Source organism: Drosophila melanogaster, chromosome 2R (assembly GCF_000001215.4).
Source record: "Drosophila melanogaster chromosome 2R".
In the NCBI taxonomy this organism is placed as follows: domain Eukaryota; kingdom Metazoa; phylum Arthropoda; class Insecta; order Diptera; family Drosophilidae; genus Drosophila; species Drosophila melanogaster.
Window position 1 is genome coordinate 21,603,975 of NT_033778.4, and position 20,823 is coordinate 21,624,797.

The following is a 20,823-nucleotide window of genomic DNA, read 5'->3' on the forward strand; positions in this document are numbered from 1 at the left end:
TAAAATGCTGCACACAAAATTTTATTAGTTTCTCTGTGTGGCGCAAATGCGACACAAATAAAAGAAAATAAATCGGGATTAGCTCGCAAAAATGAAATCGAAAACGTAAACAATTGCAAAGAGTGAAAAAAAGCTAAAAAAAAAAACGAAAAAAAAGCGAAAAAACAAAAACACATAAATAATTTATTATATGCCGTGCCGCCCGGTGATGATGAGCCGCCCTGATAAGCCGTACATGAAAAAAAAAAAAACAAAAGTACCTACAAAATATTACGCCAAACTCGACTCGGCAGCGATCGGATCGCATCGGCTTGGGTTTTTTGGATTCGGATTCGGATTGGGATTGGGTTTTTGGATTGGAATTGGGTTCGAGTTCGGGTTCGGGTTCAATTGGCAGCGATTTCTCGGACCTACTGCACAACTTATGCAATCTAAGACGCAGTACGGCGCTTTGATATGCGCTGATTTACTCAATTGTGCCGCATATGAATGTGTGCGAGTATGTATATGGCATGGCACATAGTACACATAGTCCGGCCGGAATGCACACGCCTTGATTCCGCTCCATATGCTGATATAGATCGCGAATAGTGTCCGGACAAGGCCGATGGTTTCACTGTCACTGGCATTGGCTGGTTAAGTGCCATGACAATGAATTCGATGCAGCGAGAGTGATGCAATGCACTCAGTGCAAGGTCAGGATAGGTCCGTGGCATGTGCCATCTTCATTCATTCAAAGATACAATGTGGAAAGGTAGCTTGCCTTACTTGCTTCACCCTATTCCTCTCAATAGGCTAATACACAAGTATCTGAGCGATGTTTCTGGAACTTCGGTTAATAGTTTTCAACTTCATGCAACAGAGATTCGTTTAAGAGCAGGGAATATGCAATTATACCATCAGAATTCGATTTCAATGGTTCATTAATCATGCGCCATTTTAAAAACCACTCATAAAGTGTTCCTATACTAATTAAGTCTTATTTCATTCACGTTTTCTGCCACTTACATTCCACTACGCCCCATCGATATAGACACATGTTGGCGCCTCAATGCCGCCCTGCATACGAATTCATTCAACTCAAGAGCGCTGGCCAAATCAAATCGAACTAAACTTAAGTGACCCCGTCGAGTGGCCGACCGCCCAACTATAAATAACCGGGTGGAATAAGCGTCCAAACATTAGCAATGAAATCATGCAAACCGAAAGATACAGATACAAACAGATATCGGGTAGTACAGAAAAGCAAGGCATGCGCGGCACATGGATGTGGATGGTATATGTTCGCGATGCGTGGCAAGGTCGTTTCGTTTATTTCGGTTGAGAACTGTTTGGAAAATATTCCAAACTGTATTTATAGAAGGCGGTCCAAGGATCGAACTGATTTTCGTGTTTTGAACTTGACATTGAATGTTGGCGGAGCGATAAGCTGTTGTTTTCAATTGCCATCTTCATCTTGTGATTCACACTGGCCCATCATCTCTGGAATTAGTTTGTCGATGATGCGGCTATTATTGTTTTCATTCCCAATCCCGATTCGGGGCACTTCGATCACCCAACTGTACTTGGGGCACGTGACGGCCGAGCTCCGCCAGATGATAAGGGTTTCAGAACTGGGGGCCGTCAGCTGATCATACCCGTATGCATATACTTACATAATCCTCAGATACGTGACCGTTCGAGTGAGTAGAGATTTGTTTTGGAAAATATTTACAATGCATTTATTGGAAGCAGTCAAATATTTCACATTGTGGGTAGATTTGGGGCTCTTAAGATGTCATACAAAATTATTCGTACAATATAATTAATATACATATAGTTAAATAAATACATGTTTATGTACGGTGTGTGTGTGTGTGTATGTGTACAGAGGAATGACACAACCAAATTAGTTTCAATCCGCTCAGCACTCAATTTTGTCAAATCAATTTAATGTTAGTGTTGTCTAATATTTTTCGAATATTCTAGAAGTCTCGAATATAAACTTTAGGTATTCAAGAATTGTCACTCTGACTTGCCCAACTTGGAGGCTATTTTGTTATCATTTGACGATGCTGTTCCTCTGCACGGGTATGTGTATGGTGTGGTTAAGTATAACTAAATCAGGACGCAGCAGACTTGGCCATTCTTGCAATCCGAACCGGGTCGCAGGAGCCTCTGGTGGCATCGGTCCATGCACTGTCCCAGGTGTTCCGCACAGGGCGCTGGTCTGACCGGCACTGCAACGGCAATGGGATGACGTTTGACGTTTTCGAGGGCGATGGGACACACAGAATGGATCGGGTTGTCAAGGGTTAGTGGCGATATTCGGGTAATTCGGTAACGATGCCAATTTGATTGTGGTTAGATTTTTAGCGATGCGAAGCAGGTGTTGGGTTTGATCGGACTGATGGGGTTTTTTAGGATTTTTGGGGATATTTTGGGGATTGTTTGGGGTTTTTGCAGGTTTTAAGCAGGATGGTACACACAGCAGAGAGCCAGCAATCTACTCACGTTCGTAGCAGCACTCCACGCCCTCTCCGGCACTCGTGGGACACAATCCCTTGTTCGAGGTGGGTTCGATGCAGTCCGACTCCGCGACACACAGTCCTCCGACCATGACGCACTGTCGGTCATTGGGATACACACGCACACCCTGCAGCACTGCGATTTGAATGGGTTAAGTGGTAGTTCGCTATGGCCGCCTGATCCACATCGCACACTTACTGTAGTAACTGGGGTCATTCACATCGTTTGTCTCGATGTTGGCCTGAGCCTGGTGCAGCACTAGGATGCTGCTCACCAGCAGGCAGCACAGCAAGCTCCTTCTCGGCGACATATTCGGCTATTTGGGGATATTCGGCTGTACTACCGGGCGTATGCGTGATACGTTTTGAATTTCGTTCTGATTCGCTCTGCTTTCAATGCACTTCACTCTGGCAGCTTGGCAGCAGCAGTAATCCACTTCCTCTCGATGGCGCGGTTTGCGTTGAACTGATCCCAGCTAATTACGCCACAGAGGCTTTTCAACGAAAAATTACTTTGCCGACGGAGACGGGAGAGCAACAGCGCGAGAGGGAGAAAGAGCGAGCGTTTTTGCACAACTAGACGCGGAGAAAGAGAAAGAGACGGAGCGAGCGGAAGATTGGGACGTAGAGTGTGAAAGGGCGGGGGCGACGGGAGGAAGTCGAGGAAGTGCCGTTCAATTGAAGACCGTGAGAGAGTTTAGAAAATTGACCAACTCCGATCGGCTTCGGCTTCATCCGCTTCAATCAGCAACGCTCTTGAGTGCACACGGAGAAAACCAGAGCGCGTTGTTACGATTATTGTTGTTATTAGCTTGTACTTATCAGTGGTTAATATTTAACATCTATAAACGCGTTTCTACACTGGAAAAAAAATAGTAATGTAAAGATTATTCGTTTTACAGCAGCGGTGATATGCATATGAAACAGAATGCATAATGATGATTTAGTATAGAGAGCTCTTCTGTTATGACTAGCACCGTTGACCCTTTTATCGAATGCTTTTTACCATTAGCTTTTAAAGATAGTTACAGCTTTGAAATTTCTCGCGGTGCACTGGAGATCGCCCAATGAATGGACCCACAATCAAGCGCTCAACTCGGGCGACCAATCAACGGGGCAATCAACGACCATCGGCGCGGAGCAGGCGAAAGAACAAGAACCGCATTGAGCGGGGCGTAACGTGATTTTACTGCAATCCGATCTGGTTTGGCACAAACATCTAGCTATCATCTTGCTCTGCCAGCGCTCAGTTCTTGTCGGCGGTGTTTGTGTAATTTTCGAAAACAATTTGTGTGAAATATGTGCGTGGAAAGTAAACAAACGCCGAAGAATCGAAATATTACGCATACGCGGTGTGCTGGCTGTGCCCCAGAAACAACAACAGGTCTGTTTTGGGCCAGATGTTACCTTCGCTCGATCTAAACAACGGCGGCTGGAAAGAAATTGAAATTCACTGGAATCGATCAATGAATGAACCGAACGCCTGACCCTGAGCATCCAAATGGCAATGGGAGGGGGAAGTGCCTTATTTATGTTTGCTTAACTTGCCCCATTATTTGGCCAGCGCAGTGTTCAAACAAACAGTGTTTTCTCTTGGATAAACGCACGGCGAGCACTTCAACTCCAGATCACCTGATACTGAATGAAGGGGGTTCAGTTTCAGGCCTTGTCAATCCCAATCCGTTCGCATCAAGTGTAAGTTAACATCAGAACGAAAAAGCTTCCCCCGAACGCTTATCAGTACTCAGTTTTGAATTCGTTTCCGCAGAAAGCTTTCACCCGAGCGAAACTAAATGGTTTTGGTCTACGGAATCTGTTTGCTCGAAAGCTTTTGCCAAGCAAGTTGCCAGATAACTTGCCCCCAACTTTGAATATTCCCCATAAGCCCCTGATTAACTGGAAAGCCGAGTTCTTGGTAAACATTTAGCAAACATCCCGTTGGATGAATCATTTACGATATGGCTATGATTTATTAAAGTTAATTACTTAATCATCTAGTTTCAGTTGAACTGGCATTTGAATGCATATGCGCACACAGATATCTTTCATTGTCAGTCTTTTTGTGGGGATCTTACGACATCTAATACTTGGCCCTTTGCCATAAACAGCAAATATCACAGAGTCGGAATAGTAAGGCCGGATCCAGGGATCCACCGTCGGCTTATCGGTTGCTTAGTCAGCGGACTTCTGCAGTTCATTGACGATGATCACATCGCAGGTGACTGCGGCTGGCAATGGGTTGGAAGTTGGGGGCGGCGTACCCGACGGTGGTGCACCCAATTCACCGGCCTTGTTGCTGAACGGTATCACAAACACGCTCGTCTTGGCCGCGTGCTGCATCTTGATCACCGTATCGTAGCTGGGAGGCGCAAATTCGCTGTAGGATGGCGAGGGCGTGGGTGGTGCCCTCAGACCCTCGGTGGATTGACCTCCGGCGGGACGACGCCTCATGTCGCGGCATCTGCGATCCGAACAGGCCATCAGCATGAAGAAGGCGGCCAGGGCCAGGAAAGTGGCCACATACCACACAATCGTGATCACATCCATTGCCGTCTGGGACAGATCGTTGGGCGACTCGACGACAGCTGAAAGTGTTAGGTATTAATTAGTTTTGATCGTGACTACTATAGGGCTTATATCGCAGCCAAAGCATAGACAAATCTCCCCAGTCTAATTGAAATATAAGGTCCAGACTCTATATGGAAATAACTAGAATTGCTAGAATTTCATCCCAGCAGCAAGTTATCAGTTGGTGCTGTTGTGCTTCTAGTCACGAATTGTGGGTCTGTGCTATAAACTTTATGACGAAACTGCTCGACTGCAATACTTGCGCGTCATCGAACTACGCTAATGGCTTAAATGAGCCCCATTGATAGGGGCTAACCCTAGTGGCGGGTATATAGTAATTAGACGGGAATCGTTGTTGATTGCCGGTTTCAAGGGTCCACTGAAATTAAGATATTACCGGTGGGCGAGCGTTACAAGGGTTACAAATGTTTATGGCAGTTGAAATGGCCTGTTCAATCGATCTCGTTTATTTTCACTTTGTATGGTACTCAAGTCAATTCTACTACCAAAGTAATCAGTGACGTTTTGTAGCAAATCTTATCGATATAAATCAATTTAATTTATTCTTTAACATTAATAAGACTCTAAAAATAAGTGGCTGAGTGGCTGACAGCCTAAGTGAAATAGAAATGATTGAACGATTTACTCAAAGTATCTTTTTCTATCTAGCACAAAAATCTTAGTCTGATGCCTCATGCACATTTAGTATTGCATCCTTCAGATACTCACTGTTCTTGTAGACAATAATCCGCGTGTTGTTTGAGATGGTGTCGGGAAACAATTCCACCTCGGTGGTTCCGTTGGCGTTTGTCAAGTTGTAGGGCAGTGGGCGGGCGGACTCGTGGAGAACGTTCTCCACGCTGAAGAGATAGGACTGGCCGTCTACGCAGCACGAGCTGGCGATGATTACTGAAAGGAAACAAAACGGCCACGCCGAACCAAACCAAACCGCACCGAAACGAATCGAATCGAATTGAATCGGAATGAGGCGGAAGGGAGGGGAACGGAGCGAAGCAGACAAGCTGTATTAGCGATATTATGGTATCAGGAAATCAAGACAGAGCGGTGAGCTCACTGATAGCTTATCATCGCCACTCTGGGGCGTGCGAACGAATGGATCTTCCTCCAGGTGGGAGTGATCAAGTCAAACATCTTCATCGGCGACTGATAAGGAATCTAAATATAACCAGTGCCAGCAGGGTGTTCCCCCCCGTAAATGGATCGCTAAATAATCTCAGCCAATCGGGCGACTAGGTTTACGGCCAAAGCCACTTAACGATAAGGCCCTCAATGACGACCCGGTGTCTGAGGCGGCTTTTGGGTATATCTCCAGCCCTGATACGACTGGAGAAGATCTCTAGTCACTGCGGCTAGTGGGGTAGGTGTTAGTTCGTCCACAATGGTCGGGCATTATCTTCCTGGTTGCGGTTTGCAAAATATTTTGACGCACCCATCACAAACACAAACACCATAAAAGCCAGTTAAGCTGCCGCCAATAAAACATGGCTATCTCATTTAAAGCCCATTCGATGAGTTGGCAACCAAGTTTGCACACTTCTTTGGCGGCGGCCATATTTCACCATCGAAGGTGCGTTCCCTCTTGGATCGGGATGGATGGCTGGAGACGCACACGGCACACCATCTTTATTTTGAGACCAAGTATCTTTACAACGCCTGTCAATTGCGTGTAATTACCTGATTGCGCGCCCATCACTTCGCTATCAATTTCACCACCTAGCTGATGAAATTTCGGTCGTACGAAATCGTTGACCTAAGTTGGAAATGTGACGACGAGTCTCGATGAGAGCGACAGCTGGTCAATTCCATGAGAAATTTTTGTAGCGCCAGTCCAGAGGAAAGTTGCGCAACTGACTATGAGATAATTCATACGCCCCGTTGTCTAGCCAAAAAAATGTAATTGCTTCATAGATACGAAAGGAAGGTGAATGAATTGCAGTACCAACTCATCGCCACAAATCGCTTGATCTTCTTTTATTAGTAGGAAACTCCGTTCTGGAAAAAATTAGCTGAATGGAATCGTTGTGCTAATTTCTGACAACATTTGGATTCATCTAGAGTCTAGATTCTAGACCAAATGGTCATGTGAAAGCACAGATGTGGAATCTTTCTGCTAGTCGAAAACAAATATTTTCCACGCTGATAAGACCGAAAGGCATCTTCGGAGCTAACTGAATGTGTAACCAGGTAATTAGGAGCAGACCTGGACAACCCTGCTCCACTTCTGCACGCACTACAAACTAGATTAAAGCACTTGATATGTGGCCGCTAAAAATAACTGCCAAAGCTAATGTTTGACTGCGGGTTATTCTTGGGGTTGAGTTTTCAGTCAACAGTGGATAATTGGCGGGTAGATCGGGTGGGTTCGCTTATTTATAGAGTGTCGAGTTCGTGGTGATAAGGTGGCGGTAAAGGAACGCATGCAAACACCATTGGAACGCCAAACAAAGCGAACCCAATGGAAGTGGAAAAACAAGCGGACACAACAAAATATAAGCAATTAAATTCTAATTAGCCACTAATGGCAAAACGTGCTGAAGTCAACGTCAGCAATTCCACTTCACTACTGCGTTGGCACCTGTGCAAACGGAGCATGGGCCATTGGACATGGTATATGGGATATATATTGTTTGGCCCGCATGCCATGTGCTCGCTTGGCTAATGTATCGGAGCTGCAGATAGGCGAACTCCAAGCGCCTTGAACCCGCTTTCTGCTCAAGAAATCGAATTTCGGGAATTTCCGTGAGTGTTTGCCATTATGCCCGAGTTGGGTGGCTTAGTTGAGAGTAGAGTATAGCGCTTTCCTCATAATAACGTCATTTATCATTAGCATTTGGGGCTTGCCAGTGACTTTGGTTTAACCGGTTTTCATAACTTGCGGGAAAATTGCAAGTCGAGTAACCGCAGCCTCACCCCCTTTAAAAGTCCCACTTTAGTGAAATGTCAACGGAACGAGGGGCTTTTACTTTGATTCGCTTGGATGATATTTACGGGGCGATCACATGTCGGTTAATGCCGGCTATCACAACTTATCTAACGGGCTTAGCAGATGACGGTATCGTAAAGACATCGTTAACTGGTTTACGACTACGACGTCTGGATGGAGGACCAAGATGATATGGTCTTGACGCCAGAAGTTCCTCAAACAGACGCCACAGGCTATAATGGTAATTGCGTGTGATAATACAAGCTTAATAGCTATTAAGAAAATTGTTCTATGGTTTGTGGAAGCACAGTTGCTCTTAGGAAACTATATCTTTCGTACTGAAACTAATAAACAGCTGCTCAATCAAGTCTCGATTGTGTTTGTTTGTAGGGGCAATCAATTAATCATAATAGAACGTTTAATAATATTTATGAGGCTTTAATGCCAGGCAAACCGTCACCATTTACGCCAAGAATGAATTAAGCAATCAGCGGTGATATTTCCTGTTTTTTTTTTTTTATTTTAAGCATAGCTTAGAACGACTAGTTCTATGGGATAATTGGCCGTATTATAAAGAATAACTTTCCTACACAAAACGCGATTTCACAGACCCATTCAAACATTGCCTCCTATTGAGCATTATCGGTATACATATATAGGTACCTGCAATCAGCCAGAGTTTGTGGAAGTTCACGTTCGCATAATTAGCATATGCTTGTTTGGAGACTTGCTTGTTATAACGATATATACATAGGTATAGTAGCCAGAGAAGGCCTGTCCCAGACTCACCACCTATCATAATGGGCCACATTGTATGGATCCGGCTGTGTGGCATGGTGCTGTTGCTGCTACTGCTCAGGTAACTCGGAATGTTGTTTGTTTTTAATTCACACACTTGTCGGCTTGAATTGCAATCAATGAATTTCCATAAATCGTTCACTTCACTGAGAACTGCACCGGGCAATTGGAAACGGAGGCGGGCTGGGACTTGACTTGGACTTGGACTTGATTTGGATGCGGATGCGGACTGACCGCCGTATCGAATCGATCTTTCAGCTTCAACTGTGTGTCGCAGACTGAGCGCGTCGCTCGCCATGTCTACAGCTTTTAGCCGGAGCTGCTCTTGCTGCTGGTGGTTCCATCGCTGCCAGCGTCTTTGTGTGGCCCCCGTGCGTATGAGTCACGCGCTCTCCGCCGGGCGAGAAAGTGTAGTAGTGATTCCAGCGATTGGCGGAACTGGTTAGAGCAACGTATATAATTGCTGGCCAAAACATCAAACAATGCGTTCTGAAGGCGGAGGTGCTACCACCGTTGCCACCGCCAAGCCCATGAATGATTGGAACGTGGTTCCGTTCGGGTTCTCCGACTACGATTGTTTCATACAAACCCCCTAAAAAGAACCAAAGTTTAATTTTATAATGATTTTATTTTATTATTTTATATATACTATTTCGGCTAGTAACCACGCGGATAGAAAGCATGAGTGCATAAGTGAGAATTGAATTTTAAAATTAATATATCATATGTATATCCAAAGTTACTAAATATTTATCTTGCTATTCGAAAATAATCTTCTTGCTGCGCAGTTTATGCAAAATATCATTGTGAACTGTAAAATTATCAATGTTAAAGAAGTGACAATGTGTCGCAGATAAGGAAAATGTGATAAGAAAAGTTAATAAATTATAATCAATGTTGGTTGTTTATGCCCTTTGTGTGTAGGTCTTACATGCGCGCTTAAATTAACAAATGTTGCCTTTTCACCTTTAAGAACATCACGAATATCGGTTAAGGTAAGAGCCACACCTCAATTTGCAGATCCTTAGTTACCTTGGTTATTTTTAAAGCTTAAGTTGGCTTTAAAAAAACTGCGAAAGTGGCCCAAAGAACTCTCTGCTCTGCTTAGGGTTATTTTTGGGCGTGAACTCACACCTACACGCCCCTCTGCGAGGTGCTAATACGCTGTGTGAATTTCGTGATCCGACCAAGTGGAGTCGTCAGAAGAAGATGGAGTGAAATTTCTAGGATCCCCCAGTGGTCTGAGATTCGGGTGATGGATGGTGGAGCGGTCAAACTCCTTATCAGGGTGCTTGACACAAATTAAGGCCAATCTATGAGCGACGGAGTGATTTGAGTTCGACCCTGAACTTGATGAATAGATCGAGCGATCGATCAATCGATCGAGCTGCTCGGCTCGGCTCTTTTGTGTGCGTGTTATAATTGGCACCTGGGCGTTATATATAGAGATGTATCCATGGAGCAGCTACCGGTTGCCAAGAGAGCTGCACATTCGCTAATTGAATGGCATACTGCGACTCCAAGGCAATTGGACAATTGTGGGCCGACATTGAACGGGGGCACAGATTGGTCAGCAAATTGTCTCGCAGCTACGATGGCAATAACCAGTTTGGTCAATTGTGACGAGTCAACGACCAGGCGACCCCAGCACGTGCCACATCCAACGCGATCCATCCACGACATGGTTGGTAACAAAGTAAAATCTAATTCAGAACAGTAAGCGGACCAGCATTGATTAGCCCACGATATGACGCAGTGGCAGTAACGCAGTTCCTCTAGTCGTGACCAAACGCCGATTGCTGGGCAGATGAGTTGGTGATGCGGGGGATCGGATTGCCGGTTCGACAGGTTATTGGATAAGGCACGTGCTGATTCACGATGTGTGTCACCATGTGATGAAACCGACACCCTGCAACTGGGGAGGCTAAGCGAAGAGTGAGGTAATTCCCAGCCGCACTTTCGCCACGCTCTGCTGAGATTTAGTTGGTTTATTTATCAGTTAATATACGTATTTGAGTGAGTTGCGTGTGTATACATATGAGTTAATTGGCTTAAGACCTACTGACCACTAGCCCGAACTTTCAGTTACATTGCAGTTACATGTGTGGAGTAAATACTGTAGTTCGTACATTATCTTGTGAGCGTATGCGCCTACATCTTATACTCGAAATTGAACAATTGACACTTTCGGCCAGCACACAACAATGACATCTACAAGCGCGTGGTATTCTATGCGTACAAATACATAACATATACATATCTATGCAGTACAGAAACAGGTACAACTATGTGGAATGCTCGGCCCAGTCTTGGCTGGCCCTTGGAATATTTACGCTAGCTAATATAGAGACTAGTACTGTGTGGCTTTCGCTTTTGCTTATAAATAATTGATGCTTAGGTAAATAATTGATATAATTTCATTGAGTATGGTAATACCAGTGAGATTTCATCAGTGAGTAAACAATTTGCATTCGCCAAAAGGGCGCTTTTAACAATTACAATACAGTTAATCAAATAATACGGAGAGTGGAACAATATAAAACTTATATATATGTACAACAGTAAAACTGTGGAAATTCTCGGGGAGTGTATTCTGGAATTTGGTTCAAAGTGAACACATCGAGAAAGATGTTTGATCGCTAATGCTAATCTCAAAACATAAAATCAGTCCTAACATATTTACATGGATTGCTGAACGGTTCAGATAGAGATACAATTACCTAATAGGACTAATACAACAAGTGTGCGATACCAAGTACTTGCTGATCTGGCACAAAGCGGAGCGACACCCGTCGCGGATCTTTATCTTTCCGGGAACAGGGACTCATAGCTGGGCGGTAGATCCTTTGGCGTGGCGGGTTGCTGTTGCTGCTGGGTATCGTGCTCGTGCAGGACGCTATCATCGTAGTGCACCGATGGTGGCAGCTCAATGGTGGGCACATCCGACTGGAAATGTGATTGGTCATTTGTTGCCCATGCAGACTTGGCTCTGAAGTAAGCTAGCTATACTCACTCTGACTCGACGCTGATTGAAGCGGGCAGCGGAGGCTTCGTGCGCCCGTTGCTGCACCGTTATGCAGTTCCAATACTTCCAGCAGATCCACACACAAAAACCCACGCCCACCATGGTAAAGATGAGCGAGGTCAGCGCCGATATAGCCACATTGGCCGTATCGATCTCCGGCACAATGGCGTCGTGAAAGCAGGTGCCCTCGTCGCGGCACGGATACAGGCAATTGGTGATATTGTCCCGCACAAAATGACGCGAAATGCACGAGTACTGGTCGTTGGGCTCGCAAAGGAAGTCTCCATTAAACTGGCACTCCGAGTGTGCCGTTAGCACCATGCGCAGCTCCAGGGGATCGCCTAGTATATGACGCGATCGATCGATAAATATGTGCACGTTGACGTCGCGATCACGCTGATCGAAGATCAGACGTCCCGCCGGGCCATCAATGGAGATGTCCGTGCAAATGCGTTCGCTGGGCGAGCGATTGCCGCTGCTGAACTGAATGTAGTCGATGCACTCCTTGGAAACGGGGTCGCGCCGAAACTTAAGCCGCGTAATGATAGTGTAAATGCCGCGTCGCGGTCGCTCGCTGGTCACCACCCTAAACTGGCAATCGTACTTAATCTTGTTGGCCGTATGGCCGTGGGGCAGTGTCAAATTCCACATCTGCGTCACGATCGCTCCGGAGGTGTCCTCGAACTCCAGCCGCACAGTCGGATCGCCACGGAACGGCTTGGCCAGCGTGTAGAACAGTTTGTCCGAGCACATGTTGTCCTGGAGACGAACTGGATAGTGGAAAAGCTGGTTATTAGCATGCGCTTGACAGGAGGATGCACGCACTCACCGTTCTTGTAGGCAGTGCAAAAGGCCACCATCATGGCCAGTGGCCAGAGTGACCCAAATCCGATGCAGCACTTGACCAACATGTCGGCACCTGACTTTTCGCGCGTCCTCACGTCCTGCGTGTATCCTTGCTGTTCCCACGCGACTGTGTCCAGCTAGATTCTCAGCGTTTGCATTTGTTGCAAAATAAGTTAGAAATTTGTTTATTGCATTTAGTGTGGTGTGACCGCCGCTGGTCTGCGCAAATATACCAACATTAAGATTATTGATAAAATATACCGTACAGGTCTGAAGACTTTTTAAATACAAAATATACCAAATTATTTTGAAAAAGTATGTTTTCAATTTTTTCTTTATCACATATTTTTATATCTTACAACTTAATTTAACCAAATTCAAAACCTGGGAAAATGTTTGGAAGCGAGGGAGTATTGCTTTATTTAGTTTATCTTAGAAATAATGAGTTAAAGTTTAGCTCTCACAGCTTCGAAATTTTCGCTCCTGTATCTCCGGTACATGCTCCTCCAAAAGTCCATTCTTTCGCCATCCGGATTGCTGCACATCTTCAGCTCCCGATCGATTAGCAGGCAGTCGAGTTGGATGGGCTCGCCATTGTGTGGCTTCTTGACTGGTTTCCAAATGGGCGAAGGTTTTCCATCGCGCGCGAAGTTCGCCCACATTTCACATAGCCGTTCCGTGACCATCAAGTCATCCCTATTCATCTCGGTCTCGTCACCTGCCATCTGGAACAGGTAGCAAATATCATCGGCATGAGCCACTCCACGCAGGTCTTCGTTTTGGAAGATCTTCTTGTACAGATTACGACCGCCCACATAGTCCAAGCGATAGAAGTACAGAGGAGATTGCGTTTGGCAGCTAGCGTGAATCTCCACTGCGCGCTGCAGATCCATGCTGAAATGATAGTCGGAGAACAGGTCCACCAGGTTATCCATGTTTTCCTTAGACAGCGCCTGCCCGTTAAAGAAGAAGGCTCGTATGTCGGAAGCAGCTTCCTGTGCCTCTGGAGCCTGTGGATCTAGCACCAGATTGCGGGGAACCAACCTGGCCAAGTCATCTTCGTAGGCCTCCAGTTTTTGCTTCGCCTTTACTACAATAGCCAACCCCTCGGCGGAGTTGTAACCCATTATCACTGGCATACTGCCGAGGCAGTCTTTTTTGTGCATCAGCTCCATGATGTCCTGCTCAAGAAAACGATCCGGACTGCTGCTGTCCTCCACTACTGGCTTGAATGCAAAGGGCAGGTGACGTCGTCGCTCATCGGGGCTTAAGACTTTCAATGTGTTAGCCAAAATGGCAGTGGGTGTTGCCTTCTCTGACTGCAGGAAGGTCAAAAGTGCTTTGCTGTCGCCGCCAAAATCACCACCACCCAGGAGTTCAGCCAGTCGTCGGGTCTTGGCAGGTGCCTCGTTCTGGAAAACCCATTCCATGTTCGCTGTTCCACTCTGCATGATAGCCTTGTGGAATAGTCGCTTGGCATGCCGGGCAAAAGTGTGCAGATGTACTGAAGAACCGCCCGCACTCTCGCCGAAGAGCGTTACGTTATTCGGATCGCCATTGAAGCTGGCTATGTTCTCCTGCACCCATTCGAGGGCCAGACGTTGATCCTTAAGCCCCATATTGCCGTGTATTCCCTCCTCGGGCAGACTAAGGAAACCAAGCGCTCCAAGTCGGTAATTCAGGGTGACCACAATGACCTCCTGCTCCATGAGCTTGGCGGGAAAGTGGCTGCAAGGGGGTAAGCTCCATTAGTTATGGAAATGTGAACATATGCAGCTCTGAGAAATTCACAAGTCACTGTTGCCGTTGCCGAAGAAGAAGCCTCCACCATGAATCCAGACCATCACGGGTAAAGGAGTCCGCGTACTTTTGACTTTAGGTGCATATACATTAAGGAAAAGGCAGTCCTCGGAGCCGGCCACCTCCAAAGTAAACGGATCTCGCTGGTAAGACACGTTGCCCTCCTTGCTGCAGTCCAGCTCCTGCTTTTGAAAGCGCTCCAATGGCCGCGGGCTCTGACATTCCAGGTACGAAATTAGTTACATGTGCATCTCAAAGATTATCGTAAACTTACGCGGAAACGAAGCTCTCCCACTGGTGGTTCCGCGTAGGGAACACCCAGGAAACTGTTGTACTCCAATCCATTGACCAGCTTCTTTTGCCGGCCCACCAAAACGCCTTGTTTCACTGGCACTTTCACCTACAAACAAGTAATTGAACAATTTTGTTGCGATTTGGAAGCGCACTCATTACCTTCATGCTGCTGCAAAACCTGGTAAAGATTAGTCTTCCACACGGACGAAGAAGCATTGTGAAATCAGCCCGTTACGGGTTTCCTTAACAATCTAATCGGCAATTATTCGGCAATCTCAAAACCTGAATCTGAAACACTGAACTTTGTTCGTCGAAATCAGCTGTTTGAGGCGCTTAACCCTTAGCTGGTGCTGCATGAGTGATTTTCGACGTCAATTAGTTCAAGTTGTAAATAGAAAATATAAACATTTAATTTACTTTAACTTAAAGCTCTAATTAAAAGATGTAATTTTGAGTACTGGAGAATTTCTTGTTAATGTCAAAAAAGTAACTCATCGCAATTTCCCTTTACTTAAAAACGTTAAGAACAACAAAATAAAACTGCCAACTTTACACATTAAGGTTACATTTAAAATGTTTCTAATTTTTATTTGACTAGTTCCATTGCATAAACTTAAATACATGTTCATTTATGGGTTTCCATTTTACTTATCGAATTTTTATCTTGTGTTTTAAATGAACTCGTGTCCGTATTTTGGTCCACGTCCGGCGGTCGAGCTGTCCGCTTGGGATTGGAGAAATTGGTGTTTAGTCAGAAGGACCCAGGGAAGGATCCAACTTGAGAAAGGTTTGAGCTTTCTCCGCCTCCAAGCAGGATGCACAACTCACCGAGGGGCGTCGACGAACGTCGCGAGTCATATATAGATGCGCATCTTTATGGTAAGGTATGGTTTTGGTAAGGTAAGGTAGGGTATAATAATTGTTAATTAACTTTAGTTTAAGCATAGTTCACACCAAAAGTCGGAAACATTTACACTTATGTACACATTTAACACACATACATCCAACACTTAATAAACATTTATATATATGTAGAATATGTGGTAATAGTAATATTTAGAAAACATTGAAAGCATTCCGTCAATCCTCCTTCGGAGAATGCCATCATATTCCATTTTCGAGACTCTTTTAGCCATGGTTTCTTGTTTTACTTGTTGCTTGTCCGTCGCGGTTGCTTTCATTAAAATAAGGGCCACAAAAATTGTGATTACAAATAGTAAATTGGTGTTTTGTTCTTCATCTCCATCGTTTTGTCGTCAAAAAGTTGTTGATCATGGTTTTCGCTCGCTTTTAAAATCGCCTCAACGCCAGTGTGCGTTTCAGGTAGAGGCAAATGGCCCGATGGATGAGCTCATACTGCTCCGAGTTCTGGACCATCCCGCCCCGCTGCAGGCGAAGATTGCAAACGATGCCCAGGACGTCCACGAAAATGTCCGGCATCTTGGGCAGACGGTCAAAGGATGGCGGCGTCTTAACCGCCTCCGCATCGCGATGATCCAGAATGTGGCTGATGTGCCGGATGGTGTTGCAAGTAAAACTGCTGTCGCTGTCCGTTGGGTTATGGTACTCCTCTGTCGAGCTGCTGGTCAGCGATTTGGTGAGCATTCCTGTCAGCGAGTAGGCCAACGACTGCCGCAACTGGCGCACTGCATTCAGGATGGCCGTGAAGCAACCGGTGCGCCCAATTCCAGCCGAGCAGTGGATGACGGGAAGGGGCTGGACTGCATTGAAGATGTCCTGCTGGTAGATCTCCAGCCGCTGAGCAGCCAGGTGGGCATTCCTCTCGCTCCTGGTGTCATCGTAGATGTCAAACTCCGACTCACACTTTCCAAGGTTGAGTACATGCAAGCAGGTGTCCAGCAGCGTGTTGATGTCCCGAGGCGAGTGATGATCCGGCCAGTCGGGATACCAATAGTGGTAGCAGTAGATTTTCTGCAGGTGGTAGCTAGCACTCTGTGGCACACGAATGCAATAGAGCAGCACCAGCTTTCTCACCGAGTAACCATTTCTTCGCACAATGCCGACGTTTTTAATGAGGAAGAAGCTTCCCTGGGCGGGCAAAGCCTCCAGCAGATCCCCTTCCAGCGTCACCTTCACCGACTCCACGCCTATGTGCCGGCCACTTATCTCATAGTCGATCGCATCCGAGGAAGCCACCACAGTGTCCGGCACAAAGGTGGGCGTTAAATACCGATCGAAGTAATCCCGGGCAGCCGCACTCAGCTGAAACACTTCACACTTGGCGGCCACCGCGAAGATCTCATTCAATTCGATGGGGAAGTAGACGGCGCACTTCTGCCGGTTCGCTTCCGTGAAGTTTGTGAGCATGACAATCTTCTGGAAGTACTGCTGCAGGATTTGCTCCCTGTCAACGTGAGGACTGCTGCTGCTGCCTCCATCCACGCACCGTCTTATGTAGCGCTGCGTGTTCTGGTATATCATAAGCCAGAACTCGAAGATTGTATTGGGCAGTGGACCCTGCGTGGCCACATAGCACTTCGACACGTAGTCGGGTCCCTGAAATGAAGGAAATATATACATTACTTTCATTGGATTTGCGCTTAGTTCCATTACCTTGATGTAATTGGCATTAATGTAGGGCAAGTCCTCGCTAGCGGTCACGGAGCTGGTCCGTTTTATTTCCCCCAGCAAGCTAGTCAGCTCGCTGGACTCGGATTCGAGTAGCACGCGAGAGTTCTCGTTTGGCAAGATAGTCTTGTAGCGATTTTTTGTCTGCGAGCCGAAGACCATTGGCTTCTCTTGGTGATTGAGCGGCAGGTCCCAGAACTCCTTGTGCAGATCCCGAAAGATTCTCTTTTGTTCGTTTTCTTTCAGTTCCGGTATTGGTTGCGCCATCCTACTAACCACTGTCTGGTAGGACGCGAGCAGTTCACTGTCCTCCGAGCTCGGGGGCACCATATCCGTGGGTGTCTCCACATCCCGTGCGTTGGAGCCCAGCACCGGCGGCTGCTCTATGATGTTCCTATTCGTCTGGTAGCTGTGATCGAACACGTAGTTCAGCCGGATAAGATCAAACTGATTAAGTGGATTGGAGGCGCTCTGCAGCATCTGTATGCTGGCCAAGTAGATCTTGAACTCCTCGCTAGTCGTTTGGGGCGACAGAGGACGGGTCATAATGTTGCGTACGGTGCCAGCGCAAGTGCACGTCGCGCCAATGGCCTGATCTTCCCTCACCGAATCCTGCTGAGGATTGGGTTGCAAGTCCGAGGCGGATCCGAAACATACCTGCCCGAAGAACTTTTGGCTATTGGCTTTACTGCTGTTCAAGTTCTCAGTGCTAAAGAATTTGCGCTGATGCGGGGCTTGGTTGGCGGCAGCACAACTGCAAACCGTGACTTTCGGTTGCACGATGTCCGTCATCTGGATCTCGGTACCTGCTGCTCCTCCCAGTATGCTGCCCATGTTGAGAGTGAGGCTTTGATTGGAGCCACGACGTTCTAAAAGTCCTCGTTTCGGAGTAGGTACATTGGATCCAGAGCCCGATCCCGAGCCGGTGGAATTGGTTCGCATATTGAGTCGGTTGTACTTTTCCGCACTTAACATTGCCTGTTGCTGTTGGAGCTGCTGCATGGAGTTTAGATCTCCACACGATGTTGTAGTGTGCCCCGTCTTCAGGGTGATACTGTGATTTGATCCCCGCCTCCTGAACAACCCCTGCCGACTACCCTGGCTGCTTCCCAGCAGATGTGACTGTGGCAATTGATCCGCTCGAATTTGGCTGGCGGTTCCCGCATCCAAATTGCAGCTGGACTTGGAGTTGAGTATTGAGCCCAGGCTATAGTTGGAATGACTTAGTCCACTGTTCATTAGGTTGCCACAAGAGCTGTGCAGGTTGAGCGTTAAACTGTGATTGGATCCCCGACGCTGAAGGAGATTCATCGATGATGTAGACACTGTGGTCTTTGCCTGGAGTGTCGGCATCGGCAAATCCATTGACTTCTGCTTGAAAGGCGATTCCTTAGGACCACCGCCAGAGGAGGAGAACTCCACCAGGGTAAGGCACTCGGGAAGCGTTTTTAAATTTGTGCTGGACGAGTGCAGTAACTGATTGTGCTTGTGGGCGCTTCTCGGCGCTAGGCTTGCGCCTATTCCAAACTTCGAGCCACCGTCCACGCTACAGGCGGACTTCAGTTCAAAGTCCCCCAAACTGGGGGTTAAACTGGCGTCCGAGTCCAAGGAGCTTTGTGTCGTGGAGCTGCAGTGTGTCGGTTGCACCTGATATGGGTTCTGCTTGCGGTGGTACATAAGCCAGTCAGTGGTGTTGATTCCTGGTGACTTTCTGCGCGGCGTTCGTCTTTGATTGGCCAAGCTTAGGTGACTATCCAGTCGCGAGAGCGATGTTGAGTGGATAGCGGATGCGGGCTGTTGAAGATGAAGGTGATGGTGGATAACACTTGTCGATGGCTGGCTCTGTCCTGTCTCCATGTCATCACAACTGCCATGAGATTCGGTTATGTTGTGCACCACGATTGACAGTTCCGATTCGTTGGCAGCCGAGTCCAGCGAGCGGGCCTTCTCCTTGGTGCTCTTGATAGTCGGTGTCTTGGGCTTGGGCAATGGTGATGGCTGGCTCGAGTTTTTTATGGGCACGTCCGTGATGCGAATGGTGAGATTATTTTTATTCTTGCGGTTCTTTCGCCCTTCCGATTTTTGTTGCTGCTGCTCCGGCGGCTCGGCCAACGCAGGACTACGATCCCGACGTGTAGCTTCCTCTAAACAGACTGTATCCATGGGCGCATCCTGCACGACATGATCGATCTCGGGGAAGCGAAAGAAGTTGCCGTTCTTGTAGCCGGCCGAGTTAATAATGTTCAGGGGTGAACCGGACACGTTTAGGTTGTTGATGGAGGATAGTAGTTTCGGGGAGTAGCTTAGGCGACTGGCCTCCAGTCCCGGCGTCGTGGAGGACTCATCCTTAAACAGGATGGTGGGTGAGTTGTGCTCGCTCTTCGACAAGTACAAGCTGTTCTCTAGGTCTTGGTCGACTGACCCGCCCTTGGGCATAGTGTTCTCCTTGTCGATGCCACGGCCACTGACCCGCTCCTCGCCGCTGGAGGTATTAATATGCGGCGAGCAGGATCGGCGATCATACTGTGATAACCTCTTGAACTTGCGGCCTAAAGTGGGAGACTGTGAGCTGGATGGATGGTGGACGTGGGCTGCTGGATGGGGGCTGGTAATGGTGAACTGCCGGGGGGTGAAGACCTCCTCCTCCTGATCCTCGTGCTCGGGAAAGCCCGGAACCCCGCCCCCAACCTCCACCGTGGGCGACGGAAACTCGAAGGACGTCTGCAGGTACTCGAGGGGCGTAAAGTAGGGTGTACTCTTGTTGCTCTCCGCATCCTCGCCAGCTTCAAGTGGGGTCGTGTCGGAGGGGGCGGCGTGGGTGGGACGGGGGGTCTGTGGGTAGGGGTACTCAATGGGTGCATTCTCCTTGTTGTTGTTTCGTAGCTTGTCCATGATACACACACACAATTGCTGAAGCGGGGCGATCGCAGCGCAGTCGCTCCGCCCGTTTAGTGTCTTGTCCTCACTCGATCGGCATTATAACTATCTCGCCCGCACAGTTAGCACTTCCGAATTGGACGCAAATCATGGGGAAAAGAGCGTTTTCTTTTCACAACATTTTCAGAGCTAAAGCATGGAGGGCTACCAGACCGCGTATGTAATCGATCCGGCAATGCCTTCATTGCTTACCGTGCTGCCAGGCCGCAGACTAACTGCACCAAGACCTGGCAACGTTGTACCTAATTTAACCGCATTTTTCAAGTGTCTTTTAAAATAAAAAGAAAGAATAGGTTAACAGATCTAGTGTTTACATCAAGGAGTTGCAGAATTTGTAATGCAGATGTTGTACACGGGCGATAGTTAATTCAATCGATCAACTGAGATGGTATCAGACAATTATATTTTGCATGCATCCAGAAAAATTGTTGTAAAAGATCACAGACTTAGTTCTAAATAGTATTTCAACCTACCTGTATTTTTGTTTATGAAATCACTACAAAGTTGTGAACAAT

The 20,823-nt window shown here is 47.0% G+C and overlaps 5 protein-coding genes, 1 long non-coding RNA gene and 1 other non-coding gene across 10 annotated transcripts; 1 reads left to right on the forward strand and 6 right to left on the reverse strand.

Moving 5' to 3' along the window:
* Window positions 1-220: 220 nt before the first annotated feature.
* On the reverse strand, window positions 221-812 carry lncRNA:CR45150 (long non-coding RNA:CR45150). The gene has a single exon (NR_124679.1). It is a non-coding gene; the product is annotated as a long non-coding RNA:CR45150 (long non-coding RNA).
* An 889-nt stretch (window positions 813-1,701) lies between these two features.
* On the reverse strand, window positions 1,702-4,151 carry CG10433 (uncharacterized protein). 3 transcript variants are annotated; one of them, NM_001299754.1, is made up of 4 exons: window positions 3,537-4,151; window positions 2,707-3,368; window positions 2,494-2,643; window positions 1,702-2,219 (listed from the first exon to the last, which is right to left on the reverse strand). In NM_001299754.1, the coding sequence occupies exons 2-4, from the start codon at window positions 2,816-2,818 to the stop codon at window positions 2,098-2,100; spliced, it is 384 nt and encodes a 127-aa protein (NP_001286683.1). In that variant the 5' UTR covers window positions 2,819-3,368; window positions 3,537-4,151; the 3' UTR covers window positions 1,702-2,097. The 3 variants fall into 3 exon arrangements, with proteins under 3 accessions (NP_001286683.1, NP_611590.1, NP_726088.1); NM_137746.4 differs by lacking the exon at window positions 3,537-4,151 and having other exon boundaries at window positions 2,707-2,983; NM_166463.3 differs by lacking the exon at window positions 3,537-4,151 and having other exon boundaries at window positions 1,702-2,386; window positions 2,707-2,983.
* asRNA:CR43243 (antisense RNA:CR43243) lies at window positions 3,713-4,503 on the forward strand. The gene is made up of 2 exons (NR_124680.1): window positions 3,713-4,202; window positions 4,276-4,503.
* Window positions 4,419-9,097, reverse strand: CG15673 (uncharacterized protein). The gene is made up of 3 exons (NM_137747.3): window positions 8,809-9,097; window positions 5,805-5,984; window positions 4,419-5,092 (listed from the first exon to the last, which is right to left on the reverse strand). The coding sequence occupies exons 1-3, from the start codon at window positions 8,828-8,830 to the stop codon at window positions 4,680-4,682; spliced, it is 615 nt and encodes a 204-aa protein (NP_611591.3). The 5' UTR covers window positions 8,831-9,097; the 3' UTR covers window positions 4,419-4,679.
* A 773-nt stretch (window positions 9,098-9,870) lies between these two features.
* On the reverse strand, window positions 9,871-12,933 carry CG18870 (uncharacterized protein). Of its 2 annotated transcripts, none has more exons than NM_001299755.1 (3): window positions 12,672-12,933; window positions 11,831-12,612; window positions 9,871-11,763 (listed from the first exon to the last, which is right to left on the reverse strand). In NM_001299755.1, the coding sequence occupies exons 1-3, from the start codon at window positions 12,751-12,753 to the stop codon at window positions 11,620-11,622; spliced, it is 1,008 nt and encodes a 335-aa protein (NP_001286684.1). In that variant the 5' UTR covers window positions 12,754-12,933; the 3' UTR covers window positions 9,871-11,619. The 2 variants fall into 2 exon arrangements, with proteins under 2 accessions (NP_001286684.1, NP_652704.1); NM_144447.3 differs by having other exon boundaries at window positions 10,789-11,763.
* Window positions 12,934-13,086: 153 nt separating this feature from the next.
* clt (cricklet) lies at window positions 13,087-15,105 on the reverse strand. The gene is made up of 4 exons (NM_080523.4): window positions 14,942-15,105; window positions 14,763-14,888; window positions 14,480-14,703; window positions 13,087-14,416 (listed from the first exon to the last, which is right to left on the reverse strand). Exons 1-4 carry the CDS (start codon window positions 14,996-14,998, stop codon window positions 13,135-13,137), a joined length of 1,689 nt encoding a protein of 562 aa, NP_536784.1. The 5' UTR covers window positions 14,999-15,105; the 3' UTR covers window positions 13,087-13,134.
* Window positions 15,106-15,346: 241 nt separating this feature from the next.
* PTP-ER (Protein tyrosine phosphatase-ERK/Enhancer of Ras1) lies at window positions 15,347-20,472 on the reverse strand. The gene is made up of 2 exons (NM_166465.2): window positions 17,357-20,472; window positions 15,347-17,299 (listed from the first exon to the last, which is right to left on the reverse strand). The coding sequence occupies exons 1-2, from the start codon at window positions 20,261-20,263 to the stop codon at window positions 16,073-16,075; spliced, it is 4,134 nt and encodes a 1,377-aa protein (NP_726092.1). The 5' UTR covers window positions 20,264-20,472; the 3' UTR covers window positions 15,347-16,072.
* Window positions 20,473-20,823: the final 351 nt, after the last annotated feature.

Excerpts from the sequence above, each read along its gene's own strand:
- CG10433 (NM_001299754.1), bottom strand. The coding sequence starts at position 2,818 with ATGTCGCCGAGAAGGAGCTTGCTGTGCTGCCTGCTGGTGAGCAGCATC. Across the intron at positions 2,644-2,706 it reads GAATGACCCCAGTTACTACA|TGCTGCAGGGTGTGCGTGTG; the intron begins GTAAGTGTGCGA and ends TTCAAATCGCAG. Across the intron at positions 2,220-2,493 it reads CGTGGAGTGCTGCTACGAAC|TGCCGGTCAGACCAGCGCCC; the intron begins GTGAGTAGATTG and ends TTGCCGTTGCAG.
- CG15673 (NM_137747.3), bottom strand. The coding sequence starts at position 8,830 with ATGTGGCCCATTATGATAGGTG. Across the intron at positions 5,985-8,808 it reads GTGGCCCATTATGATAGGTG|TAATCATCGCCAGCTCGTGC; the intron begins GTGAGTCTGGGA and ends GTTTCCTTTCAG. Across the intron at positions 5,093-5,804 it reads GATTATTGTCTACAAGAACA|CTGTCGTCGAGTCGCCCAAC; the intron begins GTGAGTATCTGA and ends TAACACTTTCAG.
- CG18870 (NM_001299755.1), bottom strand. The coding sequence starts at position 12,753 with ATGTTGGTCAAGTGCTGCATCGGATTTGGGTCACTCTGGCCACTGGCC. Across the intron at positions 12,613-12,671 it reads TTGCACTGCCTACAAGAACG|TTCGTCTCCAGGACAACATG; the intron begins GTGAGTGCGTGC and ends TCCACTATCCAG. Across the intron at positions 11,764-11,830 it reads TCAATCAGCGTCGAGTCAGA|TCGGATGTGCCCACCATTGA; the intron begins GTGAGTATAGCT and ends TCACATTTCCAG.
- clt (NM_080523.4), bottom strand. The coding sequence starts at position 14,998 with ATGCTTCTTCGTCCGTGTGGAAGACTAATCTTTACCAGGTTTTGCAGC. Across the intron at positions 14,889-14,941 it reads GGTTTTGCAGCAGCATGAAG|GTGAAAGTGCCAGTGAAACA; the intron begins GTAATGAGTGCG and ends ACTTGTTTGTAG. Across the intron at positions 14,417-14,479 it reads GGCAACGGCAACAGTGACTT|CCACTTTCCCGCCAAGCTCA; the intron begins GTGAATTTCTCA and ends ACCCCCTTGCAG.
- PTP-ER (NM_166465.2), bottom strand. The coding sequence starts at position 20,263 with ATGGACAAGCTACGAAACAACAACAAGGAGAATGCACCCATTGAGTAC. Across the intron at positions 17,300-17,356 it reads TTAATGCCAATTACATCAAG|GGACCCGACTACGTGTCGAA; the intron begins GTAATGGAACTA and ends CCTTCATTTCAG.